General features: G+C 45.2%; 1 protein-coding gene across 3 annotated transcripts in view; it reads right to left on the bottom strand.

Moving 5' to 3' along the window:
* Positions 1-24236, bottom strand: part of TPR (translocated promoter region, nuclear basket protein) — a 62665-nt gene that overhangs the window by 9961 nt on the left and 28468 nt on the right. For all 3 annotated transcript variants that reach the window (XM_064148054.1, XM_064148056.1, XM_064148055.1), the window contains exons 27-44: positions 22853-23000; positions 21805-21942; positions 19856-19987; positions 19455-19585; positions 18314-18524; positions 18016-18162; positions 17342-17540; positions 15369-15574; positions 14217-14278; positions 13104-13312; positions 10519-10791; positions 9132-9280; positions 7654-7737; positions 6529-6729; positions 5456-5587; positions 4228-4318; positions 3434-3618; positions 1051-1119 (exon numbers count right to left, since the gene is read on the bottom strand). In XM_064148054.1, the coding sequence (XP_064004124.1) occupies positions 1051-1119; positions 3434-3618; positions 4228-4318; positions 5456-5587; positions 6529-6729; positions 7654-7737; positions 9132-9280; positions 10519-10791; positions 13104-13312; positions 14217-14278; positions 15369-15574; positions 17342-17540; positions 18016-18162; positions 18314-18524; positions 19455-19585; positions 19856-19987; positions 21805-21942; positions 22853-23000 (2767 nt within the window). The remainder of the gene's footprint in view (positions 1-1050; positions 1120-3433; positions 3619-4227; positions 4319-5455; positions 5588-6528; positions 6730-7653; positions 7738-9131; positions 9281-10518; positions 10792-13103; positions 13313-14216; positions 14279-15368; positions 15575-17341; positions 17541-18015; positions 18163-18313; positions 18525-19454; positions 19586-19855; positions 19988-21804; positions 21943-22852; positions 23001-24236) is intronic.

Genomic DNA, 24236 nt, shown 5'->3' with positions numbered 1-24236 from the left:
AGGAGATCATCAAGTCCAACCCCCATGCCAGAGCAGGGCAATACTATCTAACACAGATTACAGAGGAACACATCCAGACAGGCCTTGAAAGTCTCCAGAGAAGGAGACTCCACAATCTCTCTGCAGAACCTGTTCCAGTGCTCTGGGACCCTTACAGTAAAGAAGTTCCCCCTTGTGCTGAGCTGGAACCTCTTGTGCTGCAACTTGCAACCATTGCTCCTTGTCCTATCCCAGGGAGCAAGTGAGCAGAGTCTGTCCCCCCACTCCTGACCAGCCCTCAGATATTTACAAACATTTATCAAATCCCCTCTAAGTCTTCTCTTCTCCAGACTAAAAAGTCCCAAGTCGCTCAGCCTCTCCTCATAAGCCATCCCCTCCAGTCCCCTCATCATCCTCCTAGCCCTCTCTCCAGCAGATGCTGTCACTTGCTCCTGCATTGCCTATAAAGCCAGAAACGTTAGTTTCCTTTTCCCTCATCCTTCTCTTTACCTCCCTGTCTTCCTCCCACATCTTTCAAACCACTCTCTCCAATACTCCTTCTTAAGCTCCCTCCCATGTGCTCAGTTACTATTCAAGCCAAAAGCAACAGACCCAGGTCCAAGCAAAAACTGAACAATGGGTACATGCAAACCAAGCAGAATCAAAAACTGAGCTCTTGATCTCAGAAGAGATTCTTTTTCAGTCAGTCTTGCATTTGTCCTGCCAAATACAGTGGAAGTTGGATAAGGAGTTTGACATCAGGTGAAGGAGTCAGACAGACACTATAAATACAATAGCTTTGTTCTTTCAGAGGAGGCTGAAAACTGTTCCTCCTCAGTAAGATATGGAACTGCCTTGGACAAAACCAATTCAGTCTCTTTCAAAATGCTTTAGTTTCCTGGGACTTTCCTAGGATTTGCCTTCCCTTAATACAGAAATTAAGAGGGCTAAGATATTATCTGCCAGGCTGCAGAAATCAGTGGCTGGACTTCTGTAAAACACAAAATAAACCCCAAGAGTTATGAATGTTCCCTCACTGCAGGTTTTAGCGGTAGACTTGGGTACACTTACCATCCCACCTATGCCAGGAGTTAGCTGAAGTCCACGCCCCACTGACTGCCTTCGAGTCATCTGGATTCTCTTTATAGGGAAGAAAAAAGTGCAGTGGTGTGAATGTCTCTTTGGAATGTTAGTAACACATAACTGTTATCATAGAATCAACCTAGTTGGAAGAGACCTCCAAGCTCAGCCAGTCCAACCTAGCACCCAGCCCTGGCCAATCAACCAGACCATGGCACTAAGTGCCTCAGCCAGGCTTTGCTTCAACACCTCCAGGGACAGTGACTCCACCACCTCCCTGGGCAGCCCATTCCAGTGCCAATCACTCTCTGCCAAGAAATTCCTCCTAACATTCAGCCTAGATCTCCCCTGGCACAACTTGAGACTGTGTCCCCTTGTTTTGTTGCTGGCTGCCTGGCAGAAGAGACCAACCCCACCTGGCTACAGCCTCCCTTCAGGGAGTTGTAAACAGCAATGTGCTCTGCCCTGAGCCTCCTCTTCTCCAGGCTAAACACCCCCAGCTCCCTCAGCCTCTCCTCATAGGGTTTGTGTTCCAGGCCTTTCACCAGCCTTACCACCCTTCTCTGGACACCTTCCAGTATCTCAACATCTCTCTTGAATTGAGGAGCCCAGAACTGGACACAGAACTCAAGGTGTGGCCTGAGCAGTGCTGAGTACAGGGACAGAATAACCTCCTTTGTCCTACTGGCCACACCATTCCTGAAGAGTGGCTAAATGAGTAAGCATAACAGATGCATGTCAGTATACAACACTGCTCAGTGCAGGCATGTGCTAGTCTGACCTAGCTAGAATGTTTTGGTGAGAAGAATTAAACTATAAGCTGTGAAAAAGAAACAGTGGTGATGTCTACTTCGCTCATAGGCCTGCTGAGATGGATAAGAACAAGAACACAAACATAGATAACACAGAATTTGCTCTCTGGCTTTGGGGCTGCACTTTTCTCTCTCTCTAACCTAACTCGCTGTCTGACTAATCCATCTGCTTCCTAACCCTCCTGGCTGATCCTCCAAACTCATCTTCAACGTAAGGCAAAGTCTGGGGTAAGGCAGAGGGGTGAGAAGAAGGTGGAAGGGTGGTTGAGAGCCCCTCCTGGGGACTCAGGTTTCTGGGAGGGATGTTGTGTTTCTTTATTACTTTTCAACTTGTCTATTTCTGTCTATAGTTGTAGATATTGTAAATACCTGCTTGGATATTGTGCTCAGCTGTAAATATAAAGCTTCATTCAATTTCCAGCTCGGCTGAGTCTAGTCTGGGTGATTTTCTTCAGTGTGTGGGGAGGCAGGTAACACCCAAAGCATCACACCTTGCAATAGCTACTCCAGATCTCAGATCTCCTGCCTGCTCTAACCATGAAGAATTGTCCTGTATTTTTAAATCTGGGGTAAATGACATTACCTTTTTTTCACTCAACTTTGACCTCAGGATAGAAAAATTGAACACAGAACTACTGTGGCCCCAAACCTCCGACCAAGTTAATGCTCAAGGGTAATTTCATCTGGGGTATTTTTGCAACATTAAGGTTGTGATGTTTTCACTTACAAAATCTAAAGGTCTAAATCAAAGCATAACCATGGATCAGGCACTGACTGTCAAAGCTTTGACTTGGAAAATGAAGTGCAACATTTCTTTGTGCAACCTGCACTGGGGCTGGGACAAATAAGAACCCCTGCTAACCTGAGTTACAAACTGTTCAAGAAGTGCTTTTATATTGGAAGTGTGAGCACTCACTGGCTGAAAGCAACACTGCCATTACAGCTTCTATATACATAGATATCATTAGTGCCTTACTGCCTTTAATGTTTCTTGTCCAGCCACAATCTGCAGAATGGGACATGTTCAGTTTGCTCAGCTACTGTTTTTAGGATCACATGATGGGGGTTGGAAGTAACCTTTAAAGATCATCCAGGCCAATTCCCCTGCTAAAACAGGGTCATCCACAACAGCTTGCTCAGGATCACCACGTCCAAGCAGGTTTGCGATCTCTCCAGAGAAGGAGATTCCACCACCTCTCTCTGGGCAGCCTGCTCCAGGACTCCAGCACCATCACAAACAATTTCCTGTTCACATGGAACCTGCTGGGTTCTAGTTTGTGCCCCTTGTCCTGTCACTAAGCACTACTGAAGAGCCTGGCTCCACCCTCTTGTCCCCTATGCTCTTTTTGAGCATTGATCAGATCCCCTCTCAGGCTGCTCTTCTCCAGGCTAAACAGTTGCCAGGTCTCTCAGTCTTTCCTCCTCAGAGATGTTCCAGGCCTCTCAGCATCTCTGTAGGATGCTACCTGAATACAATCTACTTTTACAATAGGCAGAGTGCTATTCAAAAATTATGGAGTAATATTTTCAACATCCTCTGACCTGCTAGAGATAGTCCCTACCTGTACTGGTGGGCCCAGTTCTTGAGGAGGAGCATGAATCGTTAGTCGTGGGGGGAGCGGATGCGGCGGTCTGCGTGGTGACTGTGGGGGCCGAGGAGCCTGTCTCTCTGAGGCAGATGATGGCTGCTGTTCTCTTGAACTTTCATGAGGAAAAGTGGACTCTGCAGCACTTGTACTCCCTTCTCCTAGAACATACAGGAACACAGAAGAGTAAACCCATGCTCTCCAAACTAAGCTGAAAATGGAAAGGTGAGTCTTTAAATTCTGGTGCCATATGCAGAGACATTTTTGCCCTTGCAGGAGTAGAGAAAGCTTAGTAATGTTGCATGAAATCACTTCAAAGGGGACTTGTGCCAGCTACATCAACACAGTATGAAAACAAACTACTGATGGCTCAAGTGCTGCTTTAGAAAGAGGAGATTATATCTACTGAGCAGCAGCAACCAGAGCTCACAAGGTTTTCAAAGGACTGCTTCTAGAAAACGTCCAAAAAATGACATTTCAAAAGAATCTGCACTTCAAGAATCATGGAATAGTTTGGGTTGGAAAGGAACTTTAAAACTCATCTAGCCCAACCTTTCTCCAACCAGCAGGGGCATCCTCAGCTAGATCAGCTTGCTCAGAGCCTCAACAAACCTGACTTTGAATGTCTGTAGGGATCAGGCCGCCTGCATCTCCTATATGGTCCTTAGCATTTGGCCTTATATTCTTAGCTCTAAGTGTGTATTTTGACATGTGCAAGCCAGCTACCACATTTCCCCCCCTTACTTTGAAAAAACACAGAATAATCATACCACTGTTTTGAGAATCCGCTGCTCTCTGGTTGCTTTCACCTCCTCCCATGCTTTCCTCAGTTTCTGTTCCAGGATCTGTACCATCAGCACCCTAAAAATACAATGCCCCAGATAAAAATAGAATCACAGAATTAACCAGGTTGGAAGAGACTTACGAGATCATTCAGTCCAACCTATCACTCAGCCCTGGCCAATCAACTAGACCATGGCATTAAGTGCCTCATCAAGGCTTTTCTTCAACACCTCCAGGGACAGTGACTCCACCACCTCCCTGGGCAGCCCATTCCAATGCCAATCACTCTCTCTGACAACAACTTCCTCCTAACATCCAGGCCTAGACCTCCCCTGGCACAACTTGAGGCTGTGTCCCCTTGTTCTCTTGCTGGTTGCCTGGCAGAAGAGACCAACTGCCACCTGGCTACAGCTTCCCTTCAGGGAGTTGTAGACAGCAATGAGGTTGCCGTGAGCCTCCTCTTCTCCAGGCTGCACACCCCCAGCTCTGTCAGCCTCTCCTCATAGGGTTTGTGTTCCAGGCCCCTCACCAGCTTCATCGCCCTTCTCTGGACACATTTGAGCACCTCAACATCTCTCTTGAACTGATGACTAATATTATGTCTTAACCACTGAACAACTTATAGCCTGTGAATCTAACCCCAGTAAAATCTGTATGAAAGCCTTACAATGTTTCTGTAAACAGGTATGGAAGGGTATGGAAGTTCAGTAGTTTTGCCTATGCACAAACAATGTAACCATAGATACTTCAAAATGATAACCACAGTAAGATTTCCAGCTTTGCAAGAAATTGCTTTAATAGCTTTGCAGCTGCAATGTTTGCTGCCAATACTGTACTTTGCATTTTCACTCAGCCCTCCTAAACATTTCAAGTTAATTTTTCTTGTTAGAAGATAGAATCATAGAATCAACCAAGTTGGAAGAGACCTCCAAACTCAGTCAGTCCAACCTAGCACCCAGCCCTGTCCAGACAACCAGACCATGGCACTAAGTGCCTCATCCAGGCTTCTTCTGAACACCTCCAGGAACGGCAACTCCTCCACCTCTCACCTTTCCCATAGAAATAACTCAGATCATTTACAAGTATCCTGAGTTTTCTGGAAGGAATTGATACTAACAAGACTCTCTTTCATGTACTCAGATCTGTGCATATCAGCTACAACTTTGATTTATTCCAAGAAATGTAACAGGCTGCTCAAAGAGGTCCAAATCTCACCTCAGCATCGTCTGCTTCATATCCATCGTTACCATCGGCACTACCAGTTCCTTCGTTACTGTCATCCCCTTCATCTCCCATCCCTGTGTCTTCATCATCATCCTCATCCTCCTCTTCCTCATCCTCATAGTCCTGTAAGACCGTAACAAAACCTTAAGGAGGTGTGGAAGGGGAAGTGGGGTGATATCACATGTTGAAACAGTAGAACTTTGGGGGAGGTAGACTAATCTACCTACCACTACATTGATTAAATTAGTTCTGCACAGAGAACTTTACACCTTTTGTCAAAGAAAAAAAATCATAAATGGAGTAGCTCAGTTAGGCAATTCCATCACAGTATCACCAAGGTTGGAAGAGACCTCACAGATCATCAAGTCCAACCCTTTACCACAGAGCTCAAGGTCAGACCATGGCACCAAGTGCCACGTCCAATCCTGCCTTGAACAGCCCCAGGGATGGCGACTCCACCACCTCCCCGGGCAGCCCATTCCAGTGTCCAATGACTCTCTCAGTGAAGAACTTTCTCCTCACCTCCAGCCTAAATCTCCCCTGGCGCAGCCTGAGGCTGTGTCCTCTTGTTCTGGTGCTGGCCACCTGAGAGAAGAGAGCAACCTCCCCCTGGCCACAACCACCCTTCAGGTAGTTGTAGACAGCAATAAAGTCACCCCTGAGCCTCCTCTTCTCCAGGCTAACCAATCCCAGCTCCCTCAGCTTCTCCTCGTAGGACTGTGCTCAAGGCCTCTCCCCAGCCTCGTCGCCCTTCTCTGGACACGCTCAAGCATCTCAATGTCCTTCCTAAACTGGGGGGCCCAGAACTGAACACAGTACTCAAGGTGTGGTCTAACCAGTGCAGAGTACAGGGGCAGAATGACCTCCCTGCTCCTGCTGACCACACCATTCCTGATGCAGGCCAGGATGCCACTGGCTCTCTTGGCCACCTGGGCACACTGCTGGCTCATGTTCAGGTGGGTATCAATCAGCACCCCCAGATCCCTCTCTGTCTGGCCGCTCTCCAGCCACTCCGACCCCAGCCTGTATCTCTGCACGGAGTACATACTTCCTGCAGTACATACTTCCTGCTCGCCTTCATTTTCTTCATCATCGTCATCTTCATCATCACTATCAATTACAATGACATCATCTCTCTTGGACTGGCCATCCTGAGATGAGGAAGTATTTTGCTGATCTGACTGAAGAGGTCCAAGATCTATTGGAATAGACTGGGAAGTTTCTTCATTATCCTCCATGGGTGTGTACTCCCCCTGTGTAACACCCTGTGAAAGACAAAGGTAAGTCACCAGAGGAAGCACTGTCCTTACTTCACATTCAGAGAGAATGCTTGCCTCAGTACTCGGGCACTGAGCACTCCACCATCATGTGAGACTGGTGATGGGGCAGTGAGAAGAGAAACCAATTCTGATGACAAGAGAAACAGCAATTATGACTCTTTCTCAATAACTAACAAAGAGAGGAGAGCACGAAAGTGTGTCACCAGTTGCCTACAGACAACTAAAAGACTCCTCAGGATCAATGATTAACCATCTCTCTTAATAGCAGAACTTGGAGCTGCTGTTTTAGAGTACTTTTGAGCTGGAGGGATAGAATCACAGAATCAACCAGGTTGGAAGAAACCTCCAAGATCATCCAGTTTAACCTATCACCCATCCCTATCCAGCCATCTAGACCATGGCACTAAGTGCCTCATTCAGTCTTTTCTTCAACACCTCCAGGGATGGTGACTCCACCATCTCCCTGGGCAGCCCATTCCAGTGCCAATCACTCTCTCTGGCAACAACTTCCTCCTAACATCCAGCCTAGACCTCCCCAGGCACAACTTGACACTGTGTCCCCTCGTTCTGTTGCTGTTGCCTGGCAGAAGAGGCCAGCCCCCATCATTTAACCTCTGTATCTCAGTTTCACTGTATCAAACTAGATTTGTGGATATTGGATTTCTAAAGCAACACATGACATTAAAAATCAAAATGGCAAAGCTTCATTAACATTCTGAACTTCACTTCTATAGGTAGTACAATAAAATTTCAATATCTATCCCTGAACATAAAAAGTCTGAACTTCAAATGGTTTTAAGTGGTTTCCAGTGGGAACCTGCAAGATCTGAGATTTCATTTCTGAGTTGGAAATAAAAATACAGCTATTTTTTGCTGAAATGTAATCTTTTTCCTTACAAATGTGCTTACCTCTCCAATCGAGTCTTGTGAGTCTTGATTGTATGCTTGAGCTTCTACCTCCCCATCAGTGCTCTCTTCTGCTGTCACTTCCTCCTGAAAGAACAGACATCCTTCTTGTTTAAAACACACCACTAAACCTAACATTTGGTTCTTCAACACATAGCAGATCATGAGCAATATTTTGCTCCCCTTTAATTATGAGTGACCTCTAGAGATCATCTAGTCCTATACCAATAAGGCAGGGTCATCCATAGCAGGTTGCTCAGCATCACACTGTCTAGGCAAGTATGGAATCTCCAAAGGAGAGTCCACAACCTCTCTGGGCAGCCTGTTGCAGGGCTCCAGCACCCTCACACCAAAGAATTTTCTCCTCCTGTTCAGATGGAATGTCCTGGGTTCCAGTTTGTGTCCATTGCCCCTTGCTCTCTTACTGGGCACCCATGAAAAGAGCCCAACTCCATCCTCTTGCCCACCCAGCCTTAGCCCTTGCTAAGCACTGAGAAGATCCCCTCTCAGGCTGCTCTTCTTCACGTTTAACAGACCCATGTTTCTCAACCTTTCCTCCACCAGACTCTCTCCAGTACTTCGTTGTCTCTCTTGAACTAGAGAGCCCAGAACTAGACACAGTACTCAAGATGGGTCCTCACTAGAGCAGAGCAGAGGAGGAGGAGAACTTGCTCAACCTGCTGTTCACACTCTTAATGCACATTAAAAAGCCTTGGAGTTTCCCATTCCACCTCCACCCTCAGCTAAGTAAGGGGTACTTGCCTCCTTCTGCTATACAACATCCCTCTTATTGCTGAAACACCTTGACTTCTTTAACACATTTGTTAGTTGCCTGCTAGAAGGTTCCACTCAAGCTCATTCCTTTTTTTGGCAGGCTATCTGAATTCCCTCATGCCAGTGTCTCACATACACCTCATGGGACTCATCCTTGCTACCCTCTATCTAGTCAAGTACACTACATGTTAGCTGCAGGTAACAACAGGCCTGACCACGCTGAAAAATGTTTCAAGGTCTTCCTCCTCAATGCTCTCTCTCCCCTGTTCTACAGTTAGAATGGTTTGGGCTGGAAGGGACCTTGAAGATCACAGAGTTCCAACAGCCCTGCCACAGACAGAGACACTCTGCACTAGAATCATAGAATCAGTCAGGGTTGGAAGGGGCCACAAGGATCACCTAGTTCTAACCCCCCTGCCATGGGCAGGGACACCCTACCCTAGAGCAGGCTGGCCACAGCCTCATCCAGCCTGCCCTTAAACACCTCCAGCCATGGGACCTCAACCACCTCCCTGGGCAACCCATTCCAGGCTCTCACCACTCTCACACTCAACAACTTCCTCCTCACGTCCAGTCTGAACCAACAGACCAGGTTGCTCAAGGCCTCATCCAACCTGGCCTTACTCACTCAACAGGTATATCTCTTGCCCTTTGTTGATATCCAGACTTTCAAAGGGGCATTAGTAGAATTCTATATTCTTACAAACCTCAGGTCCAACTCTCTGTATGCTTCTCAGCTTCTTTGGAATAGGTACATCCACTGTTTCCTCTGAAATTTGGTCTGAGTTTTCCACGTTGTTATCCTCTTCTTCCTCTCTTGGACGTTTAGACAGTGAAGAACTTGGGGTAGCTGAAACTTAAAAGAGCCTCCCTGTTATTTTCAGAACAAGAATGTATGGAACAAAAAACCAAAAAGGTTGGTGTTTTACTCTGGAAGATCATCTCATTTTCTGCACTGAATGAGAGCAAGTACAATCAGATAGAATCACTTTATGCTGTTTCCTAGGACACGAAAACATCAGCCCCTTTTGTTATTGTCCTAGTTTGAGCCTAGCTGGGATATTTTAGTGAGAGGAATTAGATGATAAGCTGTGAAAAGGAAACAATGGTGATGGCTACTTCACTCATAGGCTTGCTGAGACGGATTAAAACAAGAACACAAACATAGATAGCAGAGTTGCTCTCTGGGTCTGGCTTCCTCCCTTCTCTCCCTAACTTGCTGTATAACTAATCCTTCTGCTTCTTAACTCTCCTGGCCAGTTCTCCAAACTCATCTTGAACGTAAGGCAAAGTCTGGAATAAGGTAGAGATGTGGAAGGGAGGTGGAAGGGTGGTTGGGAGCCCCTCCTGGGGACTCAGGTTTCTGGGAGGGTTGTTGTGTTTCTGTATTACTTTTTAACTTGTATATTTCTGTCTCTAGCTGTATAGATTGGAAATATCTGCTTGTATATTGTGCTAAGCTGTAAATAGAAAGCTTCATTCTAGCTCTGCTGAGTCTAGTCTGGGTGATTTCCTAAGAGTTGGGGGACAGGGAACACCCAAACCATCACAGTTATACATCTTACGCTCTTGGATCTGTATTTGCAATGTAACTGACCCCAATTCAGGGTACAACTAGAATGTTTTTCCCATCACCTTTGCTTCTGATAAGTACACCTAAAAGTTTAACAAAGCATCAGCTGGGAAACAAAAAGGTAGTTTACAAACAGCGTATTTTTGGGAATAAACAGGGAATCACAGGAAGTAGCTTTACTGGATTTCACATTCCACCTTAAGTAGCTTACACATAACACCTGAAATTAACCTTGCTCCAACAGTACCAGGGCAATAGAGCAAGCAAGGTCTTGAAGTCCTGTGCTGCTCTGAGTAGATGAACAAACTTGCCAGACCTCATTTTCTACTTGAAAGAATGCAGTGATAACTGTCTTTCAGAGGTACCACTCCTGAAGGTCCAAGAAAGGAGTCTAACCTCACAAGTCTAAAAAACATGCAATAAACTAAAAAAGGAGAGGGAAAAGAACAAATTATTTTGCTCAAGTGAGGCTTGGTTCAAAGGAACTATTCAAGAAGGTAGGCCCATATAATAAAACCAACCTGTGCCAAACACTGCTGTAGAAGTGGAGGGTCTCTCTATCTGAGAGCTCTGTACAACTTCTACAATGGTAGGGGATGGCTCTTGAGTAGCAGGCTCAATCTGAGGATGACTCTGCTGAGTGGGCTGCACAAAAGCAGTTGCTTGTGTCTGCTGCTGAACAGTCAAGATGGACTGAGAGAGAGACGTCTGAACATTAGGGCTGGTGGAGCGCACAGACCCACTGGTGCTCCCAAACACTGGAACATGCTCCACAGGTCCTTCTGACTGCATAGCTGAAAGGCAAATAGAAGCACATTCAACTATCTTCATGTTACCTAGTACAGCTCTCATTCTCCATTTCAGAATGCCCTAGAGAATCAGGTTCAATGCTTTGCAGCTTGAGTTGCTCATACCCATCTACAGGTGAGACATCATCAACTCTGTGTCAACAGAGTGGTCATAAACAGTGCAATATTCAACAAGGTGCAGGGACAATAAAACTGGAGGATGCAAAAAAGCAGCAAGTTGGCACATAGGAAAGATTCCAGAATGAGCTGAATGCCCACACAAAATTATCCAATCTGTATAAGGTGAGTTTGATTCCGTTGTAAGCACAGATTGGTATTCCTAGAGGTGATTTAGCACTCGGTGTGACACAGGCCAGTTGGGGTTTTTCTGCACAAAGTATTGATGTGGGGAAGTCACCACCTGCTGTGCTCCAAGCCTAGGGAGGAGTGGCTGGAAAGCTGCTGGTGGAAAAGGACCAGAGGGTGTTGGTCTGACAGCCACCTCAACATGAGCCGGCTGTGCCCAGGTGGCCAAGGAGTCCAACAGCAACCTGGCCTGGGTCAGTAAGAGTGTGGCCAGAAGGACAAGTACAGGAATCATTCCCCTGTGCCGGACACTGATGAGGCCTCACCTTGAACAGTGGATTCATTTTTGGGCACTTCACTCCAAAAATGATATTGAAGTGCTGGAGTGTGCCCAGAGAACGGCAACCAAACAGGTTAAGGCTCTAGAATATAAGTCTTGTGAGGAACAGCTGAGGGAGCTACATGACTTTTGGTCTGTTTGGGCTTTTGTTACAAAAATGATTTGCTATCAGCATGCACTAAAGTCAACCCAAATGTTTCTCTTCAGAGTGCTGCTGATGACTCGGAGGCAAAGAGCAATGAACTGACTGGCGCTGTAGAAGAGCTGCACAAGCTGCTGAAGGAAGCAGGTGAAGGTAGGCTGTGGGGGAGACATGCCAAAGAGAGCTGAGTAATGCTCCCTCCTGACTACCTTGATGCACTGAAACATGCACAGGAACATCACTTTATCCTAAAGAATTGCCATGACTAGTTGAGTTTACTTTGGAAAGGGGAATTGTACTCAAATATGCCTGGAATGTTACTTTTGAGGAGAGGATCTAATTTTGCAAGGTACATCTTTTAGTTCCTTTAGTTTCCCTTTCAGTTTTTAAAGGATGGTTCATGTTTCAGTGCTGTTCTAAGCCAAGTTGATAAGCAAACGTTGATGCTTCTGTCATGCTGCTGAGTATTGTTACCAGCTTTTGCAGATCACAGATTGCATCAGGTTGGAAAGGATACTCAAAGGTCATCTTGCCTAACCCCTCTGCACTCAGCAGGGACAGCTCTGACTACATCAGGCTGCCCAGGGCCACATCAAGTTTGATTTTGAAAGTCTTCAGGTATACATCCCTGGGCAAGCTGTTCCAGTATTTTACCACTCTCATTGTAACGAACCTCCTCCTGATACAGACCAGTTTAGAGTTTTTTTCTCACAACTTAGTGTGGGGAAGCAATGTCCTGCAGTGCTCCAAGCTTGAGAGGAGAGGCTGGAAAGCTGCCTGACAGAAAAGGACCTGAGAGTGTTGGCTGACAGCCACCCCAACATGAGCCAGCTGGCCAAAAAGGCTGAGACCATCCTGTCATAGATCAGCAAGTGTGGCCATCAGGCCCAAGGAAGTGATTTTTCTCCTACACTGGGTCACACCTTCAATAAAGAGTTCAGTTTTGGGTCACTCACTCCCAGAAGGACGTTGAGGTGCTGGAGCATGTCAATGAAAGGACAGTGAAGCTGGTGAAGGGTTGAACAGGTCTGGTGAGGAACAGCTAAGGGAACTGAGGTTGTTTATTCTGGAGAAAAGGGGGCTGTGAATAGACCTTCTGGCTCTCCACAACTCCCTGAAAGGAGGCTGGAGCAAGATGGGTGCTGGCCTCTTCTCCCAAGTAACAAGTAAAAGGACAAGAGGAAACAACCTCAAGCTGTGCCAGGCAAGGTTGAGGTTGGACACTGGGAAAATTTCTTCCTTGACAACTCACTGCCAAGACCTGACCCAGGCTGTCAAGGGCAGCAATGGAGTCCTCATCCCAGGAGGGGTTTGAAAGCCATACAGATGTGGTGCTGAGGGCTATAGTTTAATGGTGACCTGGCAGGGCTGGGTTAATGATTAGATTGGATGACCTTAAATGGTCCTTTCCAAGCAAAATGATTCTGTGATTCCATGATCTGGGGTACAGTCAAACTAACAATTTCAGAGATTCTGAGGCAGTAGCAGCATTTATGATTGCAGATCCAAGAATCATACTGAGATGCTCACCTTCCTGAGTCTCCACCTGTGTTGTAGGCATGACTGTGGCTGTTGGAGTAGTGGTGGGATTAGTGACTGTCGCAGGAGTAACCATCGGACGGATGCTGGCTCTCGGGGTAGATTTATTCCCAGCTATTGCAGCAGCAGTCACTTTACTTGGAGTTGACACAACAGGAGTTGGTTTAATATTTGCTGTTGGTGGATCTGAAGTGCTAGCACTGAAAAACAGGATACTGGTTTCATCCTGGTGGCACAGAAAGGTGACTTGAAAAACACCAAACATAAATACATGATCAGTAGCCAGAAATAATTTGGTTTTAGAGGTTTATAATTTAAATGCCTGAAAACAGAATAATAAATTGTTCCAAATTGGATTAAAAAAATAAAAAGAGAGACCCACAATGCTATCAGTAGCATTCTGCCCAGGTTTCTTCAAAGGGAATCAACTAGAAATCTGTGAGCAGATCAAAAGGAACAGTGCACAGCTCATGCTATGACCTGTGCCGAGTCTTCACTACAGTGAGCAACGCAGCTCACACTAAAAATCAACTGATGTGCTTCTTACAATGCAGTATCATCCCTTGGCTGAGACAAGGATCAGTCACACTTTAGAAGGCATTCTGAAAGCCTGGCTTTCAAAAGGATGCTGTCCTCATAACTGGAAGGTAATTTGGTGTCTAAACTTAGTAATACAATAATATTTCCCATTCAAAAGCTTATTTGACTATTTAATCTCTAGCAAGAGTGACTATGATTTGACTATTTAATCTCTAGCAAGAGTTACTATGTAGTTAGTCTGCTATTCAGGCTTCAGATTCCTGCATCCCCCAAAATGAAAAGGTTAAAAGGCAATAACCAAAACAGAACAACCTCAAGAACCCTGAAGTCTGAAAACATCTTAAAAACCTTTCATGCTTCCCAGATGCCATGTTCCTGGTGGTTAATGCAACAACAGCTGAAAAGCTTAAACGCTTAAATCTAGCTGAGAAAACAGTTTCAATCAGAATCCTCAGAGCTGCATAAGACAAACTGTGAGAAGTCATCAGTTTATCAAAAAGGTAAAAGACAAAACCAAGAAAGGCCAACAACAGAACTGCAAAAGGCCTGAATTCTTCAACTCACATTCCTCTTTCACCTGAAGCTGGAGCTGACTTGAGTGAGATTTGCCTCTGCTGCTCTGGAACCTGTTGAGTAAGAAACAGAAATTACCATGCCACGTGCACATGAACGAGCCATGTGGTAAAATACTTCAGCAGACAGATCACTAACAGCTGCTTCTCTAATGGACTTGCTATCATATCTAGTCAGGCCCCACGACTGGTGCACGTTCTGACACAAACCATCCCAGTCATACTGAGCATGCAAACCAATTCAGACATTCTAAGGCATTTTCTTAAGCTGCTGAGACAATAGCAGGCAGAACTCATTATCATGAAATCACAGAATGGTCTGGGTTGGAAGGGACCATAGGCAGGGATGTCTACTACAACAGGTGGCTCAAGACTCCATACCCTTGAGCAGGAGGCTTGCAGCCTCCATAACTTCTCTGGGCAACCTGTTCCAGTGCCTTACCAACCTCATGGGGAAGATTTTCCTCCTAATGTCTAATCAAAATAGAACTTCTTCCAGTTTGAAACCATCACCCCTGGTCCTCCATGTCTTCAGAAGTCATCCCTCTCCTGTTCCTCTGTAGCACCCTTTCTAATACTGGAAGGCTGCTCTAATCTCTGCCTGAAGCCTTTACTTCTCCAGGCTGAACAATCCCAGCTCTCAGACTAGCCTCACAGCAGAGAGCTTCCACTCTCCCATCACTACTGTGGCCTCCCCTAGCCCTGCTCCAACAGGTTCATGTCTCTCCTGCGACTTCAGAGCTGGCCCCAGTGCTGCAGGTGGGGTCTCAGCAGAGTGGAGCAATGGGGCAGAATCTCCTCCTTCCACCTGCTGCCCATGCTGCTGGGACTCAGCTCAGGACACAGCTGCCTCTGGGCTGGGAGTGCACAGTGTTGGCTCAAATCGAGCTCTGCACTCATGAGCACCCCCAGGTCCCTCTCCACAGGGCTGCTCTCCATCCTCTCTCTGCCCAGCCTGTATCTGTGCTTGGGATAGCCCTGACACAGTTTTAGATGAGGTTTTGAATCCTTGAAGCCAACTTGTATACTTCCAAAACCAGGAACAGAACTGGAATAGTAGTTTGCTGAGCTCAGGATTTTTTTCTTTGCCAGGCGACACAGAAGCTGTCTCCTCTCAGGCAGCAAGCTACAAAGGGGTATGTACCTTGTTTGTAGACTCTGGTGGCTCATCTCGCTGCTCATGGTGTCGCTCTTGCTGCTCTCTAAGCTCTCTTTCCAGGCGGCAGATTCGACCTTCATACTGTGATTTGAGGGCACTCATCCGCACCTCCAATTCAGTTTTCTGCTCCTCTAATGAGCTGCTTTTCTGTTTCCACTCTTCATTCTCTTTTGTGAGTTGTTCCTTTGTACCTAATTGAGAATGAAAGAATTTAGTCTTGCTGCTGAAAGCTGTCTGCAAAGTTTCTGTGCTGAATATCTGCTGCTTTAAATAAGTTACTGAAGGATTATGCAATCTCAGCATCACAGAATTTGAGTTAAAAGGAACCTTCAAAGGTTGTCTTATCCAGATCCCTGCAGTCAGAATAGATATCTACAACTAGAGCAGGTTGCTCAGAGCCCCAACCAACCTGATTTGGAATGGTTCCAAGGATGGGAGATCTCCCTCTAGGCAACCTGGGCCAGGGTCTCATCATCCTTGGTGTCAAACAGCTCTTCCAGCTTTCTAGTCTAAATCTCCCTCTTTTAAGTTCCAAACTACCACCTCTTGTCCTGTCACAACAGGCACAAGATCATCCACAGCTTTCTGATAGATCCCCTTCAAACACTGTCAAAGGAGATCTCAGAGACAATTTTAACTTTCACATTCCATTTTTCTATTTCATTTCAATTAAACTAATGAATATATAGAGAATAAAGAAAAAAAAAAAACAGAAAGTGGTCACAAAAGAACACTCAGTTTTCAGCATGCTCTTACACTGCAATTCCTCCTAATATCAATTAAAACTAGAGCAGGCAGTATGTTTTGCAGCTGCAGATTCAGGCTGGACACCGTACAAAGGGAGAATTACCTGAGGTATTACTAGGGTCAAACTGCTCTAATCAACAGGAGGATAAAAAAATAAATGGGAGTTATCATAGGATCAACCAGGTTGGAAGAGATCTCCAAGATCAGCCAGTCCAACCTAGCACCCAGCCCTGGCCAAGCAACCAGACCATGGCACCAAGTGCCTCAGCCAGGCTTTGCTTCAACACCTCCAGGGACAGTGACTCCACCACCTCCCTGGGCAGCCCATTCCAATGCCAATCATTTTCTCTGGCAACAACTTCCTCCTAACATCCAGCCTAGACCTCTCCTAGCACAACCTGAGACTGTGTTCCCTTCTTCTGTTGCTGGCTGCCTGGAAAAAGAGACCAACCCCACCTGGCTACGGCCTCCCTTCAGGGAGTTGTAGACAGCAGTGAGGTCACCCTAAGTCTCCTCTTCTTATGACACTGGCTGGCAAAAACTAAGCAGAACTTACTTTAGCTCTAGTGTAAAGATAGTTATATACTTTTACCATTTCCTGGAGAAATGAAAAGCTAAGTCTTAGAACAATTCCTGTAACATGCACTCAAAAAAAGAAAAAGACTTTTAAGTAACACATGAAGTGAGCCACATGTTCCCAAGCACTTCAAGTGCTTTTCCATCAAAATAATCAAAATCTCAAATGGAAGATGATCAGAGGGCTGGAGCATCTCTGCTATGAGGACAGACTATGAGAGCTGGGGCTCTTCAGCCTGGAGAAGAGGCTTTGAGGAGACCTCTTTGTGGCCTTCCAGTATCTGAAGGGGACCTACAGGAAGACTTGGGAGTGACTATTTACGAGGTTTGGAATGACAGGACAAGGGGTAATGGGTTTAAACATGAAGAGGGGAGATTAAAGCTGGATGTTAGGAAGAAATTCTTTGCAGTGAGTGTGGTGAAGCACTGGAACAGGTTGCCCAGAGAGGTTGTGGATGCTCCCTCCCTGGAGGTGTTCAATGCCAGGTTGGACGAGGCCTCGAGCAACCTGTTCTAGCAGGAGGTGTTCCTGCCTATGGCAGGGGGTTGGAATTGGATGATCCTTGAGGTCCCTTCCAACCTAACCCATTCTATGATTCTATATCTTTAGGATAAGAACAAAAATCTTGTAATACCAGCTAATTGTGCAATTTTCTGCTTGGCTGCAAGCAAAGTCTTCCTGGTTTTCTCTTCCTTCTCAGTGATCTGTTGCCTGAGCTGCTCCTCCTGCGTCGTCTTCTCTTGCAGGTCTTGATGAAAACGAGCAAGTTCTGATTGTAGCTGGGTTATCTGCTCCTGAAGAGTTCTGACTTCTGTCTCCTTTTCTGCTATAGTCTACAGAGGGAGAGAGGAGAGGAAGGGAAGAGGAGAGAGAGAGGAGAGGGGAAGGGAAAGAGAGAGAGATTGGGAAGAAGAGAGAAGCAGGGGGGGTTGTTGTCATTATCAGCCACAGTTAGCTACTTTGGCAAATAGTCTAACAAGCTCCAAATATGTGGTACTAGCTGGCCACTGTATTAAGGCTAAAAGGCTTCAAATCCACTGCAGTCCAGCACTCTCTGAATGCAGAAGCTGAGAGAACAGCATTCTTTTTCCCAGTTACTTATCCTCAGCAACCGTGTGAGACAGTACACACAGGATTTAATACAGCTTTAAGGCCTGTCTTTCCCAACAAGCTAGAGGCACAAATATGTCCCTTCACACATCTGGACAGGTACATGCCCTCCCACACAGAGAAAAACCCCTCACACACTTCACTGCTACTGAAGATTGAATAGAGTATGGCACTCTCAAAACTGTTCACTGTTCTCACCTTCTGTAAACTTTCGACCTGAGTCTCCAAACTCTTTGTCTTCACTTCAGCTTGACTGAGTGTGTCCTTTAACTCCTGTACTTCCTGGACAGAAACTTGTTCTTCTTTCTGTTCTACCAAGGGCTGAGTCGATGCTTCAGCAACCATCTGAAACACATTAGGAGACAGTAGGCTACAGAGTACTATCTGCTTTGAATGCAGGAACGTGAAGAATATTAGCCAGATTATACATGACTATAGATGAAAATAGACCTTTTTAAATCCACTTCTTCTTTGTTGGCAAAGAAATTCTACCTACCTTATCATGCTGTGCTTTCAGCTCCTCATACTGAGTCTTGTACCTGCGCCCGATTTTCTTCACCTGTGTTATGGTTTTCACTTTTTCTTGTATGTCAGCCACTTTAGCATCCAATTCTTTCTGCAATGTATCCTTTTCTGTTCTTATTTTAGTTACTTCCTCCTTCAGGCTCTGCACAAGATTCTGGCTTGTAGTCAAGGATGCATTAGTCCTTATTAACGAGAGATGAGAGGAAGAGGCAAATGAGATGTTTGAAACAACACATTTCAGTATTGCTCATTTATCTAGTATCACAGAGACTATCTGCAGACAATTATGCTGCCTAGCATTCTGCAATATAAACATTTAGAGAATATAAATTACTCTATGTCATATTAGACTAAGTTCAGCTAAAAGACAGCTTCCAAACAATTCTCACTTCATTTCACCTGTGTATTATCAAACTACAGCAAGAATACCAGAAGTTTCATAGTTAGACAGATACAGTACTGAGAGAAAGAAAGAAGAGAAAAGGTACATCTCCCAAAGTAACTAGCAATAGGATGAGAGGAAATTTACATTCACTTCTGGTGCCCCCAGCATGAGAGGGACATGGTGCTGCAAGAGTGGGTCCAGGAGGGCTACCAAGACGATCAGAGGGCTGGAGAACCTGCGCTATGGGGACAGGCTGAGAGAGTTGGGGCTGATCAGCCTGGAGAACAGACAGCTCTGGGGAGACCTCACGGCAGCCTTCCTGTATCTGAAAGGGGCTACAAGAAAGCTGGGGAGGGGCTTTTTACAAGGCCTTGTAGTGACAGGATGAGAAGGAATGATTTTAAGCTTCAAGAAGGGAGATTTAGACTGGAGGTTAGGAAGAAATTCTTTACTATGAGAGCAGAGAGACACTGGAACAGGTTGCCCAAGGAGGTTGTGGATGCCTCCTCTCTAGAAGTGTTCAAGGCCAGGATGAATGAGACCTCGAGCAACCTGGTCTAGTAGAAGGTGACCCTACTCATGACAGGGTGGTTGGAACTGGAAAAGACCTTACAGATCATCCAATCAGAACCATTCAATGAATTAAGAAATTAAACTTCTAGGTACAGCTTGATTTCAAATATTTCACTCTGTATAAAACCTTTTTACGAGTTGACTAATACCATACCTTGCTATTTCTGCTTTTAACCTTCCTGTTTCTTCACTCATTTGTTGTATACGCTTGGTGTTTGCTTCCTTCTCTGAGAGCAGCTTCCGATACTCTTCTAGATCAGTGTCCTTCTTTTGACTCAACAAATGCTAGAAGGGAGACAAAAGGGTTTATGTTTTCAGGAGATGATTATAGTTCCACCCAGGACAATCTTTTTCAAATTGAGCTGCTGCTTGTGCTTTTTGATTTGGAGTGCCTATGAATTAGAACAGCCAGTTTTGAAGCTGCACATACAATATTTTTATCATTCAGCTACATTTCTTAGTTGGCTGTTTTTAAGGAAAGGTAGAGCTCTTTAGAGGTGTTTGGGTTATTTTGGTGGCATTTTCATAACAGCTTTGAAAACAAGCATTCCCCACCTGAGTCCGAGCTTTCCAGCGTTTAACATCTTCTTCCAACAGTTTTTTCTCTGCTTGCAACATTCCACTTTTCTCACTCAGCTCAGCATTAGATTCTTGTAGAGGTAGAATATCTGCTTCAAGCTTGCGTACCTGAAAACACCCAAGTGGAGATGAAACTCTCTGGATCTTGTAAGATTTGAGAGATAAAAAATGGAATTGAAAGAGAACTAAAGGAGATGGAGACAATAAAATGGAATATGGGAGGCCCTGAACAATGGCAGCAGGAGGGACGGAGGCAGCAACAACACCACCCTCTGAAAATCATAGAATCAATCAGATTGGAAGAGACCTTCAAGATCAGCCAGCCCAACCTAGCACCCAGCCCTAGACCATGTCAACTAGACCATGGCACTAAGTGCCTCAGCCAGGTTTTGCTTCAACACCTCCAGGGACAGCGACTCCACCACCTCCCTGGGCAGCCCATTCCAATGCCAATCACTCTCTCTGTCAACAACTTCCTCCTAATATCCAGCCTAGACCTGCCCCAGCACAACTTGAAACTGTGTCCCCTTGTTCTATGGCTGGTTGCCTGGAAGAAGAGACCAACCCCCACCAGGCTACAACCACCCTTCAGGTAGCTATAGACAGCAATGAAAGTCCTGATATAGCTTCTTCTCTATCTCTGTCTTTCAGTGAGCAGATAAGGGCAGGGAGAAGGATAAGAAGCAGGAGCACAGAATGATCCTACAGTGAGAAAAAGACTATAGGTACAACTTCACAATCTCAGATTCTCAATCTTTGTACTTTGGTACAAGAAAGAGAGTAGATGCAAAGGAACAACTGCACTGGCTGCTATTACAGTTACTGGTGTGTAGAAATGGGAAGAGGCAAAATCTCCCTTTTAAACTCTTCAGAAAGTTGTACTCTGATTTGTAAGTATTCCCGTGCCAGTTTTCACTTATCTGCTGCCAATATCCTTGTAACTGGTATATCTCTAGCCAAGGATTTATAGGTTCATCCTGGCTGGAAAAGACCTTGTGCTAGTTTGAAGCTAGATGGGATATTTGAGTGAGAAGAATGAGATGCTAGGCTGCGAAAAGGAAACAATGGCGATGTCTACTGCACTGATAGGCTTGCTGAGATGGATAAAAACAAGAACATAAATATAGGTAACAGAGTTGCTCTCTGACTTCTGGCTGCCTCCCTTCTCTTCCTAACCTGCTGTCAGTGTAACTAATCCAACCTAAGCCCCCCTGGCTGATCCTTCAAACTCACCTTGAACATAAGGCAAAGTCTGGGATAAGGTAGAGGGGTGGGAAGGTGATGGAAGAGTGATTGAGAGCCCCTCCTGAGGACTCTGGTTTCTGGGAGGGCTGTTGTGTTTCTGTATAGATTGCAAATATCTGCTTGTATATTGTGCTAAGCTGTAAATATAAAGCTTCATTCTTAATATCCAGCTCAGATGTGTCTAATCTGGGTGATTCCATAAGAGTGGGGGGTGAGTAACACCCAAACCATCACAGACCTTTAAGATCACCAAGTCCAACCACTAACCCAGGTTGTCACTAAACCATGTCCTTCAGCATCATATCTACAAACAGCTTTTCAAGTCCTCCAGGGATGAGGACTCTTTCCAGGGGTTGACAGCCTTTTTGGGGAAAAAAAACTTCCTGATCTCCAAGATAAACCTCTCCTGGCACAACTTAAGGACATTTCCTCTTGTCCTATCACTTGTCACCAATGTAGATTTTCAATTTCATTTAAATGAAACCAAACTTCAAATTTTCTGATATTCTACATGGACCAATGTCTTCTCAAATTCTAAATGGAGTTTCCACTTTTGTGTGTGATGCAAGGGATTAATCACCATCTAAATCAATTAGTTTACTGTAATTAGCAATGGTATATGCAGACAGTAACAGAACAGCTGGAATATCTGAATGATGTAAGTGAACCTCAGCACTAACCTTAGCTTGAATTTGTTGTAGCTCTTGTTCTAGCCTCTCCTTTTCTTCTCTTAGCATCTTGTTGGTTTCTATCAGTACATTCATGGTCTCAGTTTTCTTCATTAATTCTTCATGCTGTGCCATGGTTTTTGCTGTTACCTTTTGAAAAGATTTAATTCAGTCATTAATTTCGCTTGCTGCATATATATTCTTACCCAGATCTGGCACAACACCACCTTGAAAAGCCATTGTGGCACTCTATCTCAGAAGTACATACAAAACAAGTAACCATCGCTAATGAAATGGGAGATGGGAAAAAAAATGAGAGAAATTATCTTTATTTTCCTTATTTATGTGATTCTGGCATTGCCACACTGCTTCACAGGAATCGGAACAAAACTCATTTGGCTACAAGGCAACCTCAGTTTAAAAGCTGCCAGTTCTTCTAGAACTTAATTTCTGGGCATGAGCAGCATAGACAAAGAGTAGAACAGAGAGAATAGCCCTCTCTACTTAGTGAGATCATAAGCAATGATATGGGAAAAGGGATAGAGAACATAGCATCATCAATCAGATAACCACAAAGGAGGTGGGTTAAGCTTGAGAGAGTCTTGAAACATTCTCATGGTGAAGAAGAAGACTGTATTCAAAGATGAGAACATTGGAGACTGCAGTGAAGAATGTGACCCACAATTGATGCCAGATGGATGAAAGGTAAAGAGGTCAGACTGAGGAAGATGTCGGCCTTCCTCTCATAGACCCCAAAAGGCTACCACCAGGTGGCAATGAGCATGTATAAAGAGGTAGGACAGTATGGAAATGAGTTCCAGGAACTGATTGTAATAACTCCACCTATTCCCAGAACTAATTGTAATAACCCTACCCTTGCACTGAGTATGTATGATTTTGTAGCATAAATATTTCGCCTGAAAAAGGTGAAGCGGTGCAAGGGCTTTGGAGAAGGACCTCTCCTTGTCACTCAGAGCTGATTAAACATGCCTTACCTAGTAACACTTTGTGTGTTGTGAGGTCTTATCTTCTGTAAGTCAGCAATAACATCTAACCATACCTGCACCTTCTCTCTCTCAGCATTAAGACTGTCCTGTAGCTCCTGGAGCTCTCTTTCCAGGTGCTCCACTCTCTGACGGTAACGCAAACTCTCCACCTGCGCCACCTCGAACCTAGTTTCTGCAATCTCCTTTTCTCGGCGTATGAATCTGCAGCAAGAGAATGAACACATCAACAAAAAGCAGAAGTTTATAAGTAACTGAAGGCTGGCCAGGAAGGGGACACACATACAGGCTCTTCTCACTTACTCCCTGTGATAGGACAAGGAGCAATGGGTATAAACTGCAGTAAAAGAGCTTCTGCCTCAACACAAGGGGGAATTTCTTTACTGTAAGGGTCCCAGAGCACTGGCACAGGCTCCCCAGAGAGGTTGTGGGATCTCCTTCTATGGAGACTTTCAAGGCCTGTCTGGATGCTGTATAGGGTTAACACTCCTGGGGGAGTGACCCTGAACCTGACCCTAGGGGTCTCGGCCCCTCCTCAGGGGTGGGCCACACTCCAGGTGATGGTTAGCCCACTCCCCCCACTTCCTGTGGTATAAAAGACAGGAGTTCTCCTGTCTCTTCCTCTTTTTCGCCCTCTTTCTCCCTACCTGCGTTCACGAATACACACACACACTGATACTGCATACCAGCCACGAGGCAGAGACACCATCACACTACTCGGGTTGTATCCATCCCTGTTTTGTATTTTGCTGTTTTCCCTTCCTTATCCTTTGTAAACTCCCCTACCTCCAATCCCTTTTTCTAAGTTATTGTTAAACTTTTCCTTTTTAACTTCCAAATCGAGTGAGATTGATTTATTGGGGTGTCCCTACCTTTTATCTCTCTCCCTGTCTTTTGGGGAAAGGAGGGGGAGGAGGGGAGGGCACTCTATAAACTCTATAAATCCTATAAATTGTCATTGGGTCTACCAAATTTATAAGAGTCTCTGGGAACCTGCATTTGAACCCAAGACAGATGCATTCCTCTGTGATCTGTGCTAGATAGTATTGTCCTGCTCTGGCAGGAGGATTGGACTCGATCTCCTTGGGTCCCTCCCAACCCCTAACATCCTGTGACCTTACATCAGAAGGTCTACTGAGTACAGAGAGGAGTTTAGAAAGACCAAAAAGAAAATCCTAGTTAAAAGATTCTGGGAAATCTACATAAACCCTCCTAAAAACAATGAAGAAAGCCTCTGTGAGACTTTATTGCCAGTCTCATTTGCTAAAATCTTATTTAGCTTCCTGTCGTAACTGACTCATCTTTTTCCTAGGAGCTGAAAGAAATCTTGTCTACTGCTGCAGTACAACCACCTCCTACCCAGCCAAAAGAAGTGCTGAAGTTTTATATATTATCCACCCAAATACAAAGTCATGCAGAAATATTTAATTTGGCAACCCA

Source organism: Pogoniulus pusillus, chromosome 8 (assembly GCF_015220805.1).
Source record: "Pogoniulus pusillus isolate bPogPus1 chromosome 8, bPogPus1.pri, whole genome shotgun sequence".
NCBI lineage: Eukaryota > Metazoa > Chordata > Aves > Piciformes > Lybiidae > Pogoniulus > Pogoniulus pusillus.
This window is presented reverse-complemented; position numbering and strand designations above follow the sequence as displayed.